The sequence below is a fragment of the Nansenia antarctica genome, assembly GCF_963989245.1.
Source record: "Nansenia antarctica genome assembly, chromosome: 6".
Classification (NCBI taxonomy): Eukaryota; Metazoa; Chordata; class Actinopteri; order Argentiniformes; family Microstomatidae; genus Nansenia; species Nansenia antarctica.
This window is the reverse complement of record NC_137676.1, coordinates 36,966,623-36,983,216: the sequence shown is the minus strand read 5'-3', so window position 1 is coordinate 36,983,216 and position 16,594 is coordinate 36,966,623. Positions and strand designations below refer to the sequence as shown.

The window sequence follows — 16,594 nt, the reverse complement described above, 5'->3', positions numbered from 1 at the left end:
AGCATGTCATCAATGGAACCAGTCGGTGGATGGATTAGATTTGAGACTGGGATTGGAGTGGGGGGAAACGTGTGTCACACTGGACCTCTACATCAAGCAAATGATCATGAAAATTATAGACTGAATGTATCTCTCAATTTGAAATTTGCTTTTATTTATGTTCATCAATTTACTCTGCAACACGACATTGCAGCCATGCTTAAAATCTTACAAAAGGAATATGTTTGGCTTAAATACAACATTGTGGAATGCAGCACAATTACAAAATAAAACAAATAACAATGTTATCGTTCATAAAATAACAAAATAAAAATATGTTTATCTACACATCTACACAGCCAATCTCTAAATGGCCTGTAGTAATATTTGGCAAACAATAACATTGTCCCAGACAGTGTTTATCAAGTCCACCAAGGCTTTAGTGTTGTAGTAACAATGTAATTGGATATCCCCATTCTAATAGTTGGCTTAAATGTCAGCCCCTGGGTTGAGACTGAAAGACAAAGTGGCAAACCATGAGCAAAACAGGTTGACTCTATTGGTATAATGCAATACAACATAAGGCAGGTATCTGTACATAAGAAAATAATTGTCTATCAGTGGATTCAAGCTAGTGTAGTACACAAACTAAGGTCCTGAAATACATAACTAGGTATTCAACAGCATAAACATTTCAATGTAATTGTCATCTATGACATTAGGGCTACTTTGAAATACTGGAGTTTTAGTGCTTTAGTTAAATCACTTTAAAAACAATAGTCTATTATAATAATCACTATTTACTCTGGCAATCATACTAGAAATAGTAAGTACTAACTGATGCTACTGTAAGACAAGTCCTGATGAGAATGCACATCAATATTGCTTTGGTACACAATTTCAAGATAGTTATTCATAACCTTTCAAATCTATCAGTTTCTCAAATAGATTAAAGGCAAATCATATAGGCAGACAGTACAACATGGAGTTTGAACAGTTAAAGAAGTACAGTGCAATACGACTGTGTTGAGCAAGACTGGGAATGGTTGGCCTGATTTCACGCATTCTGATATAATTAAGTGTAGGAGAGTGAAACTGTATGGCATTTCAAATGGATATAAAGTCTTCCTCTGTGGAGTATGTCAAATGAAAAGCACAGCAGTGCAGGTCAGAAAGACGTACACACGATGCCTTGGCGTTAGTGTGCAGAGTTATGTGGACTGGAGAGAGTACTGTTGTACCCTACTGGCACTACAGAGCTGAGCTGAACTGTGTCTTCTGGTTACCCTGCGTATCTATTAGAGAGCTGCTGTAATGGTGCTGGAAAGGACAGTGTGAGAAAAAAATAAAGTTCTAAGCCAGCACAATTCAGTTCGGTCCTATAGAGTGTAACGCTCCTACAGTGCCTTTTATAACTTAATACTGTTTGTTCACTTCCCACCCCTTAAGACCTAAACACATGTTTAAAAAAAAAAAAGTCTCCTCTTCACAGTAGTTAAAGGAGAGGGTCAGTAGCAGTAGTAGAGTTGACACAGTAGTTAAAGGAGAGGGTCAGTAGCAGTAGTAGAGTTGACACAGTAGTTAAAGGAGAGGGTCAGTAGCAGTAGTAGAGTTGAGAGCGTAGTCCCCTGAAGGAGTCCTCATCCTGCCCACTGGGTTGTTCCCCTTCAAACATCATGGACTCTGGGAGCACAACGCCCTCTAGTGGGTCTGGCTGGCAAAACTCCACCACAAACTCCTCCTCGGAGTCCAGTAAAGTTTTTGACCATGCTGACATGTCCAGCTGGCCCGCCACCCCGCCATACTCCTCAGGCAGAACGGACCGGGGGATGTTGCGGTGTAGGGACCGCAGGTCTGATCCGTGGAGAACGTACTGTGTGAAAACAAAGGAATGACTGAGGTCCACTCACAATCACAAAGCTTTAGGTTTACTGTTCAGACTGTTAGATTGCTCTAAAACACATTTCAAATCATGAGCAGTGTTTCCTCTATATGCATTTATTGGTGGCGGGCCGCCACGAAAGAATTTCCTCCGCCACTAATTGATTCAGACAGTCCACTTTGATTCAGGCTGCGCAGAAAGGCAGCGAGTTATTATGACCGGAGAACAGAAAAAAAGCAGATTGAAGCTAGATTTAGGCCGCTTCCAGACCAACATTTCGTTACGATTTAGGGCGTAGTTATTAACAATATGTTACAATGTTGCAATTAACCTCGTCGTTTGTGTTCGCACTGCAATCGAGACTCTCAACAGGCGCGAGGCGACGCGCTTTCAAAACAGTTTTGTGATTGGTCCGAATGTGTGTGTGCATGTGTGTGTGTGTGTGTGTGTGTGTGTGTGTGTGTGTGTGTGTGTGTGTGTGTGTGTGTGTGTGTAATGCGCGTTCCGCATGTTCCGCTGCAGCTGTAGGATATATTGGTATTTGATCACCTTGTAGGAGTGACGGCAATAACAGGACGATCTAGTCGTTTTGCCGGTAGAAAAACAATCATGTGCGCTTTATTCTCACTCTCTGCATGCGTACTGACGACAACAACATTCATTCATCTCCGTCCCACTTATATCACGTCATATCACCCGCTAAGCAGCATGGGTGATGTAGTAAACATAAACATATAACAGTGCTTTATACAAGGCTGGAACGCCGTGAATTATGAATACTTTGCTCGCTAACGAGCGGTCACTACAACCTTCTATATAAAATCACCTGCTCGGCTTTAATGACTTAACCGCTATTTAAGAAATAATAATTGTTGCCACCCTGTAGTTTTTGGTGAAACTTCGTCTTTGTGCGTGCGCGACAGATAGCCGCTCCGCCACTAATGTGAAAAATCCTGGAGGAAACACTGATGAGGAAACTAACAGTCTTAAGTACGGGAATACATTATACCGTAATGCAGTGATCAACACCAACTGTGTTTAAAAAAATAAAAATAAAGAAAAAAAACTGTAAAATGTTCCTGCATTATCCCAAAGAGTAACTATGGAAGTGCACTCACCCTCTCTGCCATCTTTTCTTTCAGAAAAGGCTTAACTAGGGCGAAGATCCCTTTGAAGATCCTGGGCTCATTTATGATGTTGACAGCCTTGATTCTAATTGGGAACCCGTCCTGAAATGTCAAATTAGAATGAAAAGAGGCCCTTACCCTGACTATAGAGGGATGTTTGAGATGACAGTATGTAAATGAAGGTAACACTTCCAGTTGCTTGTATACCTGTGTAGCAGCACTGTATCCAGTCAATGATATGATCTATGGATTACCTGGAGGATGCTCACGACTTTCTTGGCCAGGAACGGCCCTGGGTTGGATGCCTGGGACAAGCCCACTCCTGTGTAGTCTACTAGGACGACTAGCCCGTTCACTTGGGTCTCCTCAGGCTGGATCAGCTTCTCCAGGGTCAGATACATGGCCCGGACATTGTCAACAAATGGATAATCATTTGGTTTCCATTTCCCTGTAAAATCAGGGCAATGTTGTTACAGCAATGTTATTCTTCAGATAGATTTTCAAGATGGAAAAAACATGCCCCTTTGGACAGTGGTGTGTGTGTGTGTGTGTGTGTGTGTGTGTGTGTGTGTGTGTGTGTGTGTGTGTGTGTGTGTGTGTGTGTGTGTCTGTGTCTGTGTGTGTGTGTGTGTGTGTGTGTGTGTGTGTGTGTGTCTGTGTGTGTGTCTGTGTCTGTGTCTGTGTGTGTGTGTGTGTGTGTGTGTGTGTGTGTGTGTGTGTGTGTGTGTGTGTGGATACTGACCTGGCCGAAGACAGAGGATGTAGCGTCCGTTAGGGTCTGGAAGGGGCAGCACAGTGAGAAACCCCAGATCCAACACATGCTTGACAGTAGAGGGCTTCAAGTCCTGGAACACCTCCGGCCAAGCCTTCCGACCACCGTGGTAGTTCAGGAGCAGCTGGAGGGCGCGGTCGTAGTCAAACTTCCTGGCCCGCAGGAAGCGCAGGAGGAAGGCATCGTCCAGTCGGGTCCGGAGGTTGGGCTGCTCCTTCAGGATCATGTCCCTCAGAGCCTGCACATCCCTCAGCCTCCATTCAGGCTTCTCCTGGAGCTCCTCCCGAGCCTTGGCCACCAGCTCCGGGGTAAGAGTGCAGGAGTAGATATGAGGTGGAGGGCCAGGGAACCCGTTACCAGCCGGTGTCGGTTCCATTGGAGACCCAAGATCAATGCTGTCATTGTCATCAGCCATGGACTATATTCTGCCAAAAATGACACAAAGATGTGTTTAGAGATAGTGTGCTAATTTCTTCTGGGGATAATTGCTTTTTTTTCATATAAAAGTATAAATCACAATCCACACATTTAGTCTGGTGTCTGCCATCAACGGCTCCAAACACTATACACTGTACAAAAAAGTTGAGGCAGTAAGCTAAACAACAACACTTGTGTCTCTGCGTAAACATAATCATGTGTTTTCGATGTCACAGCTCGAGCGCTGCACTTGAAGGTCTGCAGTGAAAGCAGTGCTGATGCAAGCCGCTGCGGCAGTTGACTGTCCTGGCTGGAAACCGACCCGATTACGGTAAAATGATACATGTTGTCCAGTTTAAAATGTTGGCTACTTATCAGCATTTCATGATGACTAACCTAAACTGATAGTAAATCCTACTGATAAGCCACAACAGAAGCTGTCAACAAACCTGTCTGGGCAATCCTCAGTCACTTCCGGGTCGTCTGACGTAGGCGTTCTCGCCGTGGCACGTGATAGACGGCGTCATCTCTGTTATGTACATCAGAGAAATGTTCTGTCACTCCGAATTATATCATCTCTTGGTTTCTTCTTCTGTCCATGCTCGTTTATCCACCTGAAAATAGGTCTATTTTATTTATTTATTTATTTACACATGTTTTCAAAAATCATTGTATTTGTATTTGATATTTATACTTTATGTCAACATTTCAAATGTGATACATTTATTATATCCCGATAACTAATAACTATTAAAGTGTCTGAGGGCTTTCAAAGTTCAATTACAATTTACTGCGATAGATGGTGCAATTGTACAAAGAACATGGATTGCCTTTAAATCGCGATGCACGTTATTTTGGTTCGTGGCGTTTTCATCCTGAATTGAATCTGACTGACAGAGGCCGGAGAGTTCGCTGCGTAGTATGCCCGTGGTCGTCTATGAAATGTTAATGTCACTACTTATATAAACTACAACGAACACCACCAATTTGTCTTTCTATGGGTTGCATAGAGAACTTGCCACAGTTGGAGGTAAGAGTGTGCATGTGACAAATGTGTGCACAAGTGGTGCCTCTCGTTGAACCCATCATAAAATTCATTAGGAGGATATAATATTTCCGATATTGTAGAACAAATATGATGGGGAAATATGATAACGCTTTGAAGTGAGGCGCCTTGCATTCTTTTCCAACTAATCTGTAATGACTTTATGACATTTTATCAGTCTGAAGCAACACACCCTTGTACTAATTATCCTTGAACATGCACTGCCACGTAGGCGATGTTTTTACCACTCCGCTGTCCTCAACCCTGGTTTACAGCCGCCAACACACCAGTTTGGTGCCACTTTAAATGGTCTGTCATAATCTGTCCTAGAGTATGTCATTATGTACACATGATTATTGAGGAAAGCTGCTTGTAGGCCCATTTCATGTTAATCTAAAAGGTAAATAAATATATTCTTACAATTTAGCTGTATTCTAACAATTATTTCAAACCATCTAGTTTGCTTGGTCACCTGGTTAATAAACAATGAATTTGATACAATCATTAAGTGTGGCATGATTACTATAAATAAGGGACAGCACAATTCAATGTAAAAATAAACCTTGACATTTTATTCAACTTCACATTGTAAGGTGAACTATTGCCCATATTTCCAGTTGAAGGCAGTGTAGAATGCAAGGCACAGTTTAATTTGTCATTTAGTAGTTGAACTATGACAAAACAACATTCTATGGTCAACAAACAAACAAACAAACAAATAAACAAAAATCTTAACAGTAAAACTGTAAATGTCTAAAACTAGCACAATGCATTTAGTTGAAAATGGGAAATTGTGAATTCCATAACACGTGAATGCCATATACTTTTACAAAGTGGCTCCACAATGAGCATACAGTATTAATGCATTGAGCTGTTTTCATGAAAATTCAAACATAATGTAAGTGTATTGAATAACTAGATAGCAGGGGATAACTGTCATACAGCAAGTTTAAGAAGAAACTTTAAAAGTTTGATTTGTATTTCAGAACCAACTCACTATACAGCTCTGGCAAAGTACAATATTTGAAAACATGACAATGTCATTGTTTTTTCATCTGGCTAAGTCTTGACCCCATCTCAGTCGACAGGACTCTTTGCCAACTGTTTTAGAAATACTGTGCAATATGAAACACATGATCTACCTCGTCATACTCATAAGGCCTGTTGTAACATTCATACAATGTTGATATGATTAATCAGAACTATCTAATGTCTACAGTACAATTATCTGATACACACATGCATCCTGGTATGGTACCCTCCTGAGGTTTTAAGGGTACTGTACCGTACCTGGGCCTACAATAGCTCACATTGGAATTACTCTTGCACCCCACTGCCACGGTATCTTCTTGAGCCAAGAATCTCAGAAGCAAAGATCAGGAATCTCAGTTGTTGCACCTGTTTTGACCATAGATCACAGATGACTTTCTATGAGATACAATACAGTTATGATATAAATATTTACTGTATTTCAGTTTCATCCTCTTTTCCTAGTGTGTATACAGTACCGTATAACAGTTTTGATGGTGATTATGCACTGTATATAAAACCCTCTGTTATGTACACTAGGTAAAGACACAGAGGTAAAATAGATCATGACAGTGGATGTAATGCTTGGGGAGAAAGGAAGGATTGGTCCACTGAGATGTTACATGGCCTCTTGCTTGGTGATGGTGGGCTGAGGGATGGAGGTGGGTTGCTTGGGGACTGTTGCTATAACGCCCTGGGCCATTTTATAATGTTCTGAGCTGGAAGCTGTAGGAGGAGAAGGTATTGGGGTTTCAGGAGTGGCTGCAATAGACCAGAAAGTTCCGTTAGACTAGGAAACTTTGCACACATGTGCACAAATATACTGAACATACTGTATTTACCATGTGGTATAATTAACATGACTTGGAAAAACACCATTTTCAGACAAGGAATAAGCACTTTTGTGAAATTTCTGAGGGCATTAGAAATGTGAAGAAAAAATAACAGAAGTTCTCTTTGACAAAATAAGCCAGATTAGTCTCAGTGAAGAATTTAGAGAGATTATGCTGCCAAGCCTGTTTGTCCTTCCAACTACCTGACTCTGTTCGGCACATGAGACTCGATGCCAGTGAGAGAAAACCCATCGCTGACTGCTGGTGATCTGCATCCATCAATCTTTAAAATGTTATTTTATTCTATTTTATTTTTTATTTACTTTTATTTTAGATTCTTCCTTGAACATGTTGTGTGTTGTGTTGGTGCTTACAGATTTGGCTGTTGTGGATAGAAGTCGCCATGTTGCTAGCCACGATGACGTTGTTACTGAGGTGCTCCTGGACCAAGTGAGGGTGCAGAGAGTGAGGTGCATGAGGTGCCTCGTTAGCAGAACCTAGGAGGAAGGACACACAATACCCCAAACAATCAGTTTAATCTGACTGTAGCCCTGTCCACTATGAACTAGAATCTACGTTGTTAGAGTAATACATTGAGCTTCCACAGTACAACCAGTAGAATCTTTTTCCACACATTATTCCTTTTAGCCTAACATTTTAATTTTCGTTTGAACCCAGCAATGGCTATTTCATGAGTCCTTAATTACCTCCGAGGAGCATTTCTTGGAGCAGGTTGTCAATCTTGGCCATTCCAAACAGCTTGACAAACTGGATCTGCTCGATCATCTGCCAGGTGATGCTCTGTAGTGTGGGCAGGAGGAGCAGCAGCTCTCCAAAGCGTCCCCGCGAGTCGTACTGCCTGTCGTTGATGTAGTCCTCCAGGCTGACCTGCACTTGGTAGCGCATCCTCTTGATCTTGCTGGGGTCACTGAGACCTTTGGCATCTGTGGAGAGAGTGGACAGCAACAGAGTTGGAATATAATCATTTATGATCCTATTGCTTTATGCGATGTCTCACTGTTTGAATGGGATGGTATGTTTAATTTCCAAATTCAATGGCAGTTGCATTTGCCAATACTATACACCCAGACAGTTTCCAAACTAGTGCAGGACAGCACTTTCTTTTGGAAATGAAAGTTACAGATTGTGCCTTTAAAATAAAGAATAGTATTATGCAGCAGTACCTGGATCAAAGAAAACAATGGCTTTCAAACAGGCATATTCATTGTCGTCTATCTGAAGCTCTTGGAAGGGCAGCACCAGCTCATCCAGAATCCTCACTGCCACCCGGCACACCTCCAGCTCTGTGCAGTTCCTGGGAATAATGTGGTCATTTCCTGTAGGAAACACAATCAAATCACTCTCATCTTGGACAGGGTCTGTGTTGGATTTTGCATAGAATAAAATGTATGATATAGTACTAACTGACATTTTTATTAGTTGTTTGATGTTTAATGTTTGATTTGATGTTTGATTTAAGTGTCAGAGCAATACAATTACTGAGCTACATACAGTACAGGATAGCTAGGATGTTAGCTTTACCTAATAGCAGGAGATCCTTGTATAGCATAGACCTCTTGGCAACTCCAAGCAGAAGATGCTCTCCAGCATGTGCACGCAACAAAGCCACCTGAAACAAAGACAGTCCATTTAACGTTTATCTTGCTGGTTATAGTTTGATTTACCCCCATAGCCCTCCTAGGGTTGAAAAAAAACAGTCTTTGACAGGAGTGGTATACATGCTAGTCTCCATGATATTATTGTTGCACACATTAGCTGGTTTTGGAGAGTGATTTGTGGAAACAGTAACTGTGTTGTCTCACACAGGAATATTTCCCACCACCTTAAGGTCACTGGGGAAACGAAGATTCTCTCTCTCTCTCTGTCACATGCACACACACACACACACACACACACACACACACACACACACACACACACACACACACACACACACACACATACACACACACACACACACACACACACACACACACACACACAGTGGTGAGTGCATGTGTATGTGAAGATTCACTTGCTAGATCCCTCACTAATTCAACATCAGCAAATCAGTTACCAAGGCCTGGTGATCATGGTGTTAATGATTCTGGAGTCTTGGAGGAGACATATAACTTTAAAACTAGCTCATCATATTCTAACAGGAGATCAAAATACATTAACCACTTTGGCTGAGGATCCTGAGGTCTTTCAAGAAAACACTCATGTTGAACACTGATTGTGATTATCTGTGCCCTTGATCATTAACCATTCCTGAAAACATTTCCCTTCCATTTATTGTAGAATGGTATTTTACAAGTTGTTACTGCCTTAGGGAAACTGTTTTGAAGGACACAAATACCCTTGTGATCCATTTGATCAATTCCAGTACCTCTTAATCAGTGTGCTTTTGATAATGGTTTTGATCATTGGATACTGTAGTTGTCCTTGTGTGATCAGTGTTCATGTGTGTCACCCTACTGTATGTCTCACCTGGTCATCCAGGGGCAGGTCACAGAAAGCAGGAATGTATTTGGCCCACTCTACCAGCACCAGAAGCTGCTGTTTCATTGATTCACAAACGTCTGTGATGGTAGCTATCTTCTTAGCTCTGATGTCACCGTTCAGTATAGGCCCGGGAGAGGAAATCTAATCAGCAGAGAATAACAAAGTGAAATAAAGTGATAAGAAATCAACCCAAATACAATGGCTTGTAAATGCATAGATCGCCTACATATTTACGTAAATGCAGAAATGGCTTAGATTGAAATGACTATAAGGGGATCTTACCTGTCTTGAGAGTACATCTGCCTGGATGAGTGCATTGATAGATGGTAAACTGCTGTCTTCATAGCTGGATCTCCTGGTGCTGATCCTGTCTCTCTCATTCTGTACAGCTGAGGAACAGACAGAGACTTAAACCAAGGGTGTCAGTCTCATCTACAGTAGACAAGGTCTGACAAGCCCCTGACAAAACCACCAAATCTCACCCCTTCAATGGCACCCAAATAACCATTTGCATGGTTAAAACACAGGAGACATATGGTATACAATATTATTCCATTGTGTTATCATTGCCATCGTTATTACTAACTCCATGGAGTGAAGCATTCTATTCCCTCTATCTAGCATATATATTAGCATTGACTCTTTGAGAGGGAGGAAAACGGCTTCCAAGGCTGTGGTGTTTATCAGTATGTGACTATAATGCCTGAGAAATGTTTGCTCAGCATAAGCCGGTCATAGACTTCAGTGCATCCCGGAGTGAACATTAACAAGGTGCTGCTCTCTTGGCTGTTGCAACATAGCCCATGAGCTGCAGCCCAATTGGCACAGCGCACATTACGATAGTGACTGACTGATATCATAGCATGTTCTAGCACTAGGCCATCCCTTACAAGACTTGACATTGTTGGATCACTGCAGCTTGTGTCTCCACATAATCATAATACATTTTTAAAAATATTTTACTCTTCTCTATTCTCTCTATCTTTATTCCATGTTAACATATGAATGACATGGGATGTGTATCCTACCTTCTTTTTTCATGCCAGCTCGAAAGCATTTCTTCAATCGACAGTATCTGCATTGATTTCTTTTGTCTTTGTCCACAATACACTGTCTGTTGAACCTGGGAAGTGAATGTGCAGAGTGTTTGTGATTAGAACTGTGCAGTGTGTTTGAAAAATCAAAATCCAGTGGAGAGAAATCTGTTGTTTGATGTGTCGAAATAGCAACCTTCTTTACAAATCATTAATTTTGATCGGAAGAAAAGCTTCCCTGCAGCACTTGACATTAAGCAACAACATTTAGTAACACTTTAGTAGGGGCAACAGTTATAAGGCAATTTTGTGTAGCTAGTGTTTAAGAAGTAGCTAATTGGGCAATTTGGGGGTATTGCTAGCCATTTATTAGGTCTTTATTCAGTGTTTTCGTATTCTCATTCTATATATTATGTAATAGCTGGCCAATTAGATGTGAGTTTAGCCACCCCTTCAATCACTGGCTCACATGCGGGGATTGAACCAGAGACCTTGGGGCCTCCCTAACCTCAAGTCCAACCTTGCCCCCAATAACTATACCGGGAAGGGGTGTCTTGAGGGGCTAGGTAGAAAGCAAACACTTATAAACTACACATGAGTGCCTAATATGTGTTGACCAAAATAAAGCGCTACCCAACATTACCGGTATATATTGTTTTAAAGGGATCAGGTAATTAATGACATGGTACAGTAGTTGAGTGGTCTGTGTTGTTATTACACAAGTGGGAAGGTGATATCGTTTTCTTGGTTTCTTCTCTCTGGTTCATCTGGTGTCAGTGTGAGCAGCTTCTCACCTGCATGAGTACATGTGGTTTTTGCGGACACTGCGGCGGAAGAAGCCCTTGCAGCCGTCACAGCTGGAGGCTCCGTAGTGCTTGCCCGTGGCCCTGTCACCGCAGATGGCACACAGGGTGCCCGCCCCAAGGTGGTTGGCAGCGTTCATGTTCGCACTCTCAGCCGGCGAGGAGTCTGGAAAAAAATAAAATAAAAATAAAACCTTCTGTTTAGTGCATGCTTATAAAGGGGTCTAGAGGCAATGTTTGAAAAAAGTGCCACTTTACAACCGAAGCTGGGTTTTCAAGTCCAAACTAAGTCTGCCAGGGGTGAAGTGAATTGACAGTGATATACTCTATCCCCTTTCAGGTCTTTAGGTCATCAATGTTGGTCGTGGGACAGAGAAAACCTCCATACATTCAAAATGTATTGCCCAACATGATCAAAAGTTATCAACTTCGTCTAGGATGACAATAATGAATGTTTTTAGTTCGCCTATATAGGGAAGTATACTGTATTACAGTGAAGTATACTGTATTTAAAAGGAGAACCCTAACACTAAAGAAATCCTGTGAAATTATAATGTCATCATAATTGTTGTTAACCGTTAACTTCCCCATTGACGACAAATATTATGATTGGTTTCAAAGAAGGTGAGAAGGGGACAACTGATTACATTAAAGTCAATTGCATTGCTGACTGATCAAAAGGGTGACATCATACCATGATCTATGACAGTATTTACTGCCTATCTGAGTATCTGAAAGCCCAGGCAAAGTCAATAGGACGCAATGAATGTACAGTAGACTTGATTGCCTCTGAAAAGGTAATCAATGGAGACAGTATTCCTGTCTCACCCTTCTCTGATAGTCATCAATGAGAGAGAGATTGGTTCAATCAATCAATCACACAGTATCAAATGTTTCTTTATGAAACAAACCATTCTAGTAATAATGGAAAACATACTGAAGGCTTCTGTTGTTTTATAAAATGCTAGCTTCAGAACAAACTAGTACAACTAGTAGGGAACCAGTGGCTATGCAATGAAATAGTGTTTTGAGGGACTTGCTTTTTCCTCAGATGAAATTGTTTCATTTCAGAATCAAGTTCACAGCCAAATGTCATGGGAGACTGAATAGGAAACTATCTCAGTGTCATCTTAACTTCTCCAAAACCATTTATCATCTTGTCACACAACTCTGAGAAAAGCATCGCTCATCTCATGGACCCCAGAATCCGTGGGAACCTGCAGGTGGTAACAAGAGAGGGATGGCCGTTCCACTTAGACCTCTGCCACATAGGATGAATGTCTCTTCATCGTAATCCTACCGTAGGTGAACTATGACCAATGCCAACAGTAGGATACAAGTTAGAACACGAAAAGGTCATGCTATGACAAAAGCTTACCGAATGTTGTTGCTTTCAGTCGTTGACTGCTTTACTATTGCAACAACAAGTGATAACAGGAGACACATGAGAGGAAATAAACGCATAGAAAAGCACATTCTCATGTTTTGGATGGATGGATAGCTGACCCTCTTTATCACAACAACTTACAACTGTCCACACCTGAGCAGACTTTTAGTAGCCAAAAGTCTTAAAGTTCAACCACAGATTTGCAAAAAAAGAGGACTCACCTGTGCCCATGGCGAGCACTTGCATGTTCTCAAACTCCAGGGTGGTGTAGGCTGGGTCCAGGGCCTCGCTATAGTCTGCCATGTCCATGTCTATACCAGTGCTTTGGACAAACAAATGCTACAGCAACCTGACAGTGAGGCAAAAGACTTGTCCAAGAGTCTAAGTGTGCCCCCCCCAACCCCTCTTTGTCCAAGCTCCGCCCCAAAAGGTAGACAACCCCCCCCCCCTCCTCCACCTCTGTATGATGGGGACGGTCTTGTCCGGGGCTCAGAGGAGAGACCATGAGGTGGTGGTGACTGACAGGAGGAGCCTCCTCCTCCCAGGCCTCTAACCAGTGGTGGAGGTGGGGTGGGGTGGTTCTCTGGTCTGGTTGATGTTTAACTAACCTCCTCAATGGTGAATCACGGCTGTTTTTCTGAAAGATCACATAACTTCAAGGATCTCTCTCTTTCTCACTTTCAATCTACCCCCCCCCCCCCCCCCACACGTCTTCTCTCTCTCTCTAGTTATCTGTCTCTCTGTGCTGTGTGTGTGTGTGTGTGTGTGTGTGTGTGTGTGTGTGTGTGTCTCTCTCTCTCTCTCGCTTTCTCTCTCTCTCTCTCTCTCTCTCTCTCTCTCTCTCTCTCTCTCTCTCTCTGTCTGTTTCTGTCTCTCTCTGTCTCAGTCCCTCTGTGTGTGTCTCTCTCTCTCTCTCTCTTCTTCCACAGTCCTGTCAGCAATGGGTCAACAATTCCATTATAAGAGCCATAAAACATCCAATATCTGCCAAATCACTGGGTAACTTCCATCACCATGAAGCTTTTGCCAGTTTCAACCAGTTGTCTCCATCAGATACTGTGATACATTCTGTGACATGACCCATACTTTATTAGGATGGCAAATTAAAATGACCTAAATATAGTAAGTATGCCCCAAAGATTAAGTGCTGAGAGAGGTGCAGCTCAACTCTATTTACATGTGTAATATGTCTCCCTCTGGTAAATCTCAGTTAATTCTTGCATAATAAACAGGAGAAATAACTCTAGCTGAGGGAAAATTGTTGCCTTTATGTAAAGCCTTCATTGTTCCACAAAATGCTGGTTGCACATGATTCAGGGGTTTGACCCAAATGTTCGGCAAACAGTTTGTCTGAAAAGTTGCACGTCATTGACGTCAAAGAGCAAAATTGAATCTTGGACACAGACCCTACTTTTGGAAAATAGTGTAAGCCTAATGGCTTTTTGTGATGGTAGTGCCTATCTTTTTAAGGCTGCATAGGAATAGGAGTCTCAAGCCATAGCTTCTTGTAGGTATTTTGTGAAGGCAAGTATTAGAAAGCTTTCAGCCTCATAAGATTGACCAAATATAAGGTGGCTTAAAAAGAATCAGAGAACAGAATGCTCTACGAGAAAGGTATTACGCTACTCTAAAGCAACACTATTGAGTTCATAAGATGATGTCATCATTCAAAGTTGAACACATCCATGTTTTCTTGAACGGAACCCTACGGTGGGTATGACTATCAAGTATCTAAGTCAAGGAATTGAATGTCTCAAAACTGACTAGGTGAGTCAACCACAGTCAACAAAGGTGGAAAATCACTTTTTTAGCAAACTATCCTACAAAACAGATGTTGCGGTCAGGCAAATAAGTGCCCCACTGCGTAGGTGGATGTGACATGGCTTGGCAAACAGTAGTCCTGTATTTGGAGAAGAGAAAGTGCCAGTACAAAGCAATAGGTCAATGATCTTGGGTTCACTGGGACCTCAGAGCAGTAAACGCTATGCGGACGAACTTGATTACCACCCTCCCAGAGTGTATATATGATTCATAAAAGAATCTCTTCCAGTCAAACACCATAACATTCCTTTGTGGTCTTTGGGAGTAGTATGGTCATGAGATAATTGGTTTAATCAAATATTCACTAAACCCCCAGCACTATGAAAATGGAAGCACATGAACATTAATAAATCATTTGGTCGACTTTTCAAATCCATTTTAGCCATGCAGATTACTCTCATCCCTGGCCTACAGTAGGTGATGATAGATTCAGCATCACTAACCTGAAAGGTCAGTGAGGAATGGTCACTAATTTATGATATGTTGTGCTGAGGCAAATGAGAGATACTCGACAGGGGAAAGGTTAAGAAAGTTAATTCCAGAACCTTATCAGTAAATGACTCGAGGTGATCAAATGGAACAATAAAACTAATCAACTAGGTCCTTATTGGAGCTTGTGGTGTTAATGTGTCAAATGTCTTGACAGAGAGGCCCATTACCTACAGTATATAACTTCTCCACATCTTAGGTGTACACAGACTCTTGTGGAGTGCCGCTGAATTGTCCATATCTGTTCATGAGGGTTTCTCATTATCCCGAAGCAACTACAAGGCAGGCAGGGAAATCTGTGTAAAGGAATGAGTCACTTTAGAACAAATCTTATCTCTGCAGCCATTAAAACTCTTTATCGCACCTCCCATCTTCATTTTCTGTGAACTCCTCCAAGAACAACCATATACTGCTCTATAAAGTATAATCTACAAGGTTAAAGTTTTCTTAATCACACACAGTGACAGCCTGATAGCAAATACTGATAGTAACTTTTAGATCATTGCCATAACATAACATAACTCATTTAGCTAACTTTGAGGATTTTGCTTAGTGTGTGTTATTCAGCAGTCATTTCACCAGGACTGGGTGTTACTGATAGCCAGCTTACTTCATGTTGAAAGTGTTACCATATCTTTAGGAAATCGATTTAACACATACTGTAATGTATCCCCATTAACCTGTAAGAGCTAGGTACTTGTACATGTCCAATGCACACAGCACACCATAATATGTCTCCCTGAGGAGTGTAGGCTATGTGGTACAGGTTTGACAGAGCAGGGGGTCTCCTGCTGGAGCAGGGGTTGACAGAGCAGGGGGTCTCCTCAGCGAGAGTATCTTGGTTGATATGTTTGCACTGGGCACAAACTCAACAACAAAGCCTTCAACTCCTAGACACTTGGACACAGACCCCTAATAAACTGTATTCTCAACAAGCCCAGGCAATATGCACATCCCTCAAAAGTCTTGACCAGACATTCCATTTTTATTTCGCAACGACAAATCATTCACTACTCTGAAATGCAAAGAAAAGGGTAAACAAATATGAAAGCAAGATTATGAATGTGTTCTCATCATGACAGGTTAGTAACACGCCTGCTCACATGACTCTGACGCTGTCCTCCTCATAGGAGTCCTGTCTGTCTTATAATCAGTCACCCAAACCTCCAGGGGCTAAAAGTCAAAGGACTTCTGAGAACTGATGTAACACTTGTGTGATTCTCCCCGTTGAAACTTCAAACTCCAGTTTGTGAACAAAGTCCTGTCTATCTTCTGAATAGGAATCTCCGACCACTGGCCAAACTCCATTTGTAACCACTGCCTATTTGTACATTCTCCTGAATGACTCTTTTCCATTCCACTAGTCCGATCCCAATGGCAAGGGGTAGTAGTAGTAGGGAAGCTAAAAGCTAAATATTGGAAAACAACAATTGGGGGAGAAAAAACAGACAAGAGTCCATATAGGATTTGG

The 16,594-nt window shown here is 41.8% G+C and overlaps 2 protein-coding genes across 3 annotated transcripts; both read right to left on the bottom strand.

Annotated features, from left to right (window-relative positions):
- Positions 1-165: 165 nt before the first annotated feature.
- ttpal (tocopherol (alpha) transfer protein-like) lies at positions 166-4,377 on the bottom strand. The gene is made up of 4 exons (XM_080533801.1): positions 3,731-4,377; positions 3,243-3,436; positions 2,980-3,090; positions 166-1,852 (listed from the first exon to the last, which is right to left on the bottom strand). Exons 1-4 carry the CDS (start codon positions 4,173-4,175, stop codon positions 1,574-1,576), a joined length of 1,029 nt encoding a protein of 342 aa, XP_080389927.1. The 5' UTR covers positions 4,176-4,377; the 3' UTR covers positions 166-1,573.
- Positions 4,378-5,773: 1,396 nt separating this feature from the next.
- On the bottom strand, positions 5,774-13,176 carry hnf4a (hepatocyte nuclear factor 4, alpha). Of its 2 annotated transcripts, none has more exons than XM_080533179.1 (10): positions 13,035-13,176; positions 11,418-11,592; positions 10,618-10,712; positions 9,872-9,978; positions 9,575-9,730; positions 8,627-8,714; positions 8,269-8,421; positions 7,792-8,028; positions 7,459-7,581; positions 5,774-7,013 (listed from the first exon to the last, which is right to left on the bottom strand). In XM_080533179.1, the coding sequence occupies exons 1-10, from the start codon at positions 13,120-13,122 to the stop codon at positions 6,871-6,873; spliced, it is 1,365 nt and encodes a 454-aa protein (XP_080389305.1). In that variant the 5' UTR covers positions 13,123-13,176; the 3' UTR covers positions 5,774-6,870. The 2 variants fall into 2 exon arrangements, with proteins under 2 accessions (XP_080389305.1, XP_080389306.1); XM_080533180.1 differs by having other exon boundaries at positions 5,774-6,977.
- Positions 13,177-16,594: the final 3,418 nt, after the last annotated feature.